The sequence below is a fragment of the Vigna umbellata genome, chromosome 10 (genome assembly GCF_029865625.1).
Source record: "Vigna umbellata cultivar VRB3 chromosome 10, Vumbellata_1.0, whole genome shotgun sequence".
Classification (NCBI taxonomy): domain Eukaryota; kingdom Viridiplantae; phylum Streptophyta; class Magnoliopsida; order Fabales; family Fabaceae; genus Vigna; species Vigna umbellata.
In genome coordinates, this window is record NC_142174.1 from 9,757,167 (window position 1) to 9,762,332 (window position 5,166).

The 5,166-nt window shown below is 24.6% G+C and overlaps 1 protein-coding gene across 1 annotated transcript; it reads left to right on the plus strand.

The window, feature by feature from the left end:
* On the plus strand, positions 1-539 carry LOC124848188 (Low temperature and salt responsive protein family). The gene is made up of 2 exons (XM_047325832.2): positions 1-198; positions 403-539. Exons 1-2 carry the CDS (start codon positions 118-120, stop codon positions 484-486), a joined length of 165 nt encoding a protein of 54 aa, XP_047181788.1. The 5' UTR covers positions 1-117; the 3' UTR covers positions 487-539.
* The last annotated feature ends 4,627 nt before the right edge of the window (positions 540-5,166 follow it).

Sequence of the window (5,166 nt, forward strand, 5' to 3'; positions counted from 1 at the left end):
TTTTCTTCAACAACACACATTTCCTTGTAAGGATCTGATCTGATTGTATTTCCTCTTCCTCACTGATAACAACAAAGTTCAAGTAAGAGAGAAGCAGAGAGAATTAAAGTGGTGATTATGGGTTCTGAAACTTTTATTGAAGTGATATTAGCAATCCTTTTACCTCCTGTTGGTGTTTTCCTCCGTTATGGCTGTGGTGTATTCATCCTCTCCTTGTTTCTTGCTTCTTTATGTTTCTATAATTTTGTTTTATATTTGGGATTTGATGCTGATTGATTGTTGTTGTTTGATTGAATTGATTTATGTTTCTATTATTTTGTTTTATATTTAGGATTTGATGCTGATTAATTGTTGTTGTTTGATTGAATTGATTTATGTAATTTTGTTTTTGGGATAATGCAGATTGAATTCTGGATAGATCTGTTGCTGACTCTGCTCGGATACATCCCTGGGATCATATATGCCATATATGTACTGGTTGCATGATATGAATATTATTTCTCTTTTATTCATAATATAGCTTTTATTATGTGTTTCTACACTTATTTTTCCTTTCCAACATCGATGAGGTAGATAAATAAGTAATTCGGAACATTAGTATAATTTACTTTCATTATAGTTTAGGATTTGAAATTGTCGGAACGTGTTTAGTTTACTATTCCACTGTCTAACATTAAACATTTTGTTATAATTTGGAAAGTATTGTATCTAAATTCATGTTTTCCCATATAGAATTTGGAAGAGGAGAGGTTTCGTTTGATAAATCATTACCCTTGTTTAATATATTCAATTGAAATAATTAAAATTTAGTTAATCCACTGAACTAAGCAAATATGTTCTCCATTTTTTTTTTAATTTTGGTTGAATTTTATTTAAACATTGAGTAATATATATACTTCATGAATAGTTAAATGTATTAATTTATTTTCCTTGTAAATCATATTCAGGAGAAAACATATGTATGCAAGTTTTTTGTTTGGTGTGGTTTTAATGTAGGGATGGGGAAGTTTTAATTTTTCTACAACCCAGAAATATTGAGAAACACAAAAAAATTATATCAAAAAATGAAAGGTAAAAATATATTCATTATAAGGGTGCATAAGATTTTTCTCACCAAATGATTAACCCCAATGAACAATAAGCTTTAATAGAATTGTTGAGACAGTGTTATGACTTATCACCTTTTATATATAACCATAAATAAATTTGTCATCTATCTTTTAAAAAATAAACATTAATTCTTTTCTGAATAATCCACCACCAAATATACAACTTTGGAAACACTCTAAAAATATATTTTCAAGTTAATTTGCCTTGTAAAACAAATTCACACTCTTCTAGAGACATCATCCAAAAAAAGTTAATGTTTTTAGAAATTAAAATTTCAGTATTTTTAATTTTTAAAATTTTTGTAGAAACTAAAATTAGTTTTCAGTTTTATTTCTTTTTAATTGTCCCTTTCAGTTGTTTATTAATGTACTTTCTCCTACACTTTTGAACAATTAAGTCAATAACTTGTATACCTATATTAATTACTCAAACTATATGGCTGAGTTATATTCATTAAGATAAAATATAATTTAAATACCTCATTTTAATCATAATAATGTTTAATGTGTAAATTGAGTATTTTTAATATTTTTAGATGATGAGGTATCAACTAATACACTCAAAATATGTTAACTTTTAATTCTCTTTAGTTGGTGTTTGCTCTCCTGTGAACTTTAAAACATTAGTTAATTTCTACTTCAAATGTAATTTCAAATTTATTTTAATGGGTGTGTCTTATTTGATCTCTCCATTCACAAAAAATAAATAAATCTAATTTTACTTCAAAATTTCTAATTTATATGATTAAAATCTGTTAACTTTATCTAAAATATTTTGAAATTCATTTTCTCCAGTTATATTTTTAGTTTACTTATCAGGAACTAATAAAAACATCTGTCATGGAGTTACCTAAAAGTAATTGTGGGATGATCTGATCTGATCTTTATTCATTTAGAAATTAGCTGTTAAGACTAAAGGTGTAATTAAATGTAGGAAGATGATTCTAGATTCAGCCCTGGTTGTACACAATGAAACATGCTGTAGAGTAGTAGTTTTTTTTTTTCAGATATGAAGGCCAATGATCAAATTGGTTTTGCGTGGGTGACTATGTTTGCGAAAGATGATAGCAGAAAAAACAATATATTTGGTAGCATTGCAGTAATTAAAATTTGTCTGGTCCTGCAAGAACAACATAGTTGGTTTGGTTTTGTAAACTTTGGACCCATTGCAGTTTCTTGTCACTGTTGTCAGTTGATTTTAATCGAATCTCAATCCATGGCGATGGAGGCATATGCATTCAGAGCAGGATTCGTGCCATTAGTGGTGGGATGACACTGCCTTCCATGTTTTCTTCACAAGACAACCAGAGTCATTATAAAATAAAACTAGTATTATTGTGTAATTATTTGAATTTTGATAATTGTTTAGTTTAAATAAATTTGTATATCATTTTAGATATTTTATATAAATTTGACATAACTATTATTAAAACAAACTTCATTTATCTTTAATTATAAAGTTAATTATAAAATACGAGTGGAGAAGTCATAGAAAATGAAAGAGTCATTATAGTGCTAAGAATCATATTGTGTCTGAAACTCTTAGATTCTAGTATTACAGGAATAAAGTTAAAATTACATTTAAAAATATTTTCAAGAACACTAAAATAAAAAATAAAACTTAGATAATTAATAACTGTACAATCGCGGGAAAGAAACCAAGTTTCATCTCAACGTTTTAATCAATATAATTTATCTTTATTATTATTCAAACTTTTATTTAAAATTGACAAATCTCACAAGGTGACTTACTTTCACAGGTATATGTTCAATCTTACATAAAAATCGTAATCGTTAATTGTCTAGAAAGACTATTATAAAAGATATATAATAGAAGAAGCCCTTTGGAAACAACCTCAGTTTGATTGGTCGATCATTCTCAATTTTTTTGCAAAATATGCACGATCAAACAAACTTGTATATTAATAAATATTAAATGGATTTTGAAATATGTTAGAAGTAGACTTTAAGTCTAATTCAACCTCACAACCAGCTTATAGGGTGAGGATTGCACCCACTTATAAACTATGAATTGACCTTATCTTTAATCGAGGTGAGATTTCCAACAAAGTCTCATAAACTCTCTATTACATACTCATAAAGTTTATTATAATAAAAATATTTTTTGACACACATAAATTTATTTGATATTATTTTTTTATATTTTTTATTCTATTTTTTCTTAAAAAAATATAAAATTTTATTTTTATATAACCATTTTATTTTTTACCGTATCAAAATGAATATAAAAGTATATTATGATATCATTCCTTTAATAAAAAAAACCTAAAAAAAAAATGAAAATACTAAAAACTTTTCAAAGTTTAACATCACTCTAATGAAATCCATTCAATTTTGTCGTCCTTCACAATTACTTAATATAAATCTTTGAAGTTTGACCCTATAAAAGTTACCAAGAACCATCAAAATTAATTAGAATAAACCAAACTAATTTTCTAAAAACACATATTATGAAACCTTCTTTTATGAATCCAGCAAACTGTCTCAATCATCCTGATTCAATTGCACAGGATGATGATCACACAACATTTTACGTGTGCTTTGAGCACTAATCACCCACAATCTCTTTGAAATAGAAAATAATTTGGAGCACAATGTATGTACGAAAAGATGCTATTTACACATGAAATATAAAAATGTATGAAAAAAAAATGAGATTTACATATATTAGGTTCATCTAACATAAAAATCTTATCATGAAACATATGCCCAAATTAGACTTTACAAGCAACACAAAGTGACAAGTGTAGGGGTTTGAGAAACTGAAAAAATAAATAGTAGGTGAATAAAATATAGAAATGTTATCATCTGTGACTTTTTGAAAAATGATATTTTGACATACTTTTTTTATAATTATTTAACACATTTTTTTTACTTTTTTATTTTCTTTATTTTTGAAAAATATATAAGTTTATTTTTTATGACAAAATTACTCTTATATTATATATTAAGTAAATATTAAAAAATGTCATCTTTTCATTACTCTTGTAACCTTTTATGAACAATAATAATATTTTAATAAGGTATTTGAAAGTTACATTCAAATGAGAATGTTATAAGTTTTCTATCACATGATTTCAATTTTTTTAATTAAATATTTATATTTAAATAAATTTTGCTATACAAATATTATACTTATATTGTCAAAATGCAAACTTTTATAGTTTTAATAATATTATTATATTATAAAAGGTGCTAAGTTCAAATTAATTATTTTGGGCATCAGCTTATGGTTACATTTTGTCATTTCTTTTATTATGGATTATAATGATTTTTGTTAATTTAATCAGCTATTAATTTTTAAAATGTTAAACATCTTGATTCTATTTTTTTTAGTTTAAAATGTTTATCTACAAGAAATTCTTGTCACTATTATTAATTTTAAAAAAATATACCACTTATCACTTTCCTAATATTTATTTTTATTTCTATTAAAGAAATCCAAATCCTAGTACCAATCAATGAAAGGGGAAAGCGGAAGTTATGAATATTCTTACTCCTGCAACTATAAATTCGTTATCTTTCGTGTGAGATATTGTTAACAAAATACTAGAATCTTTTTATGTTAGGATTTTATTGAAATTACCTTGCAAGTTTATTAATAAACTTTTTAATCTTAAATCTTCACTTTGTTTCTTTTTAACTATTAAGTTATTTTATTTTATTTTTAAAAAGAAGTAAATTTGATTGTTTATTAAATTAATCTTATTTTAATTTGTGTTTAAATTTGAATGAATCTTTCTAATTAAAATAAACATCTTTTACCAAATTAGACTAAAATTTGTAATTTTTCTTTCAAAATCCTAGTTGCAAGTTTCTAATTTTTCTGTTAGAATTCTACTACTGTTTTTACTCATCCTATAATTATTCCATATATCAATTAAAAAAAAATCTTAACAACAATATACAAAATTAATTTAAAAATAAATATTTTTTTTGGGAACATTACAATTAATTATTTCCAAAAGTAAAAAAGAAATAGTAATTAACTAAAAAAAACTAGCATTGGAAGTTAACTTGTTTTTTTTATTTGAGT

Excerpts from the sequence above, each read along its gene's own strand:
- LOC124848188 (XM_047325832.2), top strand. The coding sequence starts at position 118 with ATGGGTTCTGAAACTTTTATTGAAGTGATATTAGCAATCCTTTTACCT. Across the intron at positions 199-402 it reads TCCTCCGTTATGGCTGTGGT|ATTGAATTCTGGATAGATCT; the intron begins GTATTCATCCTC and ends GGGATAATGCAG.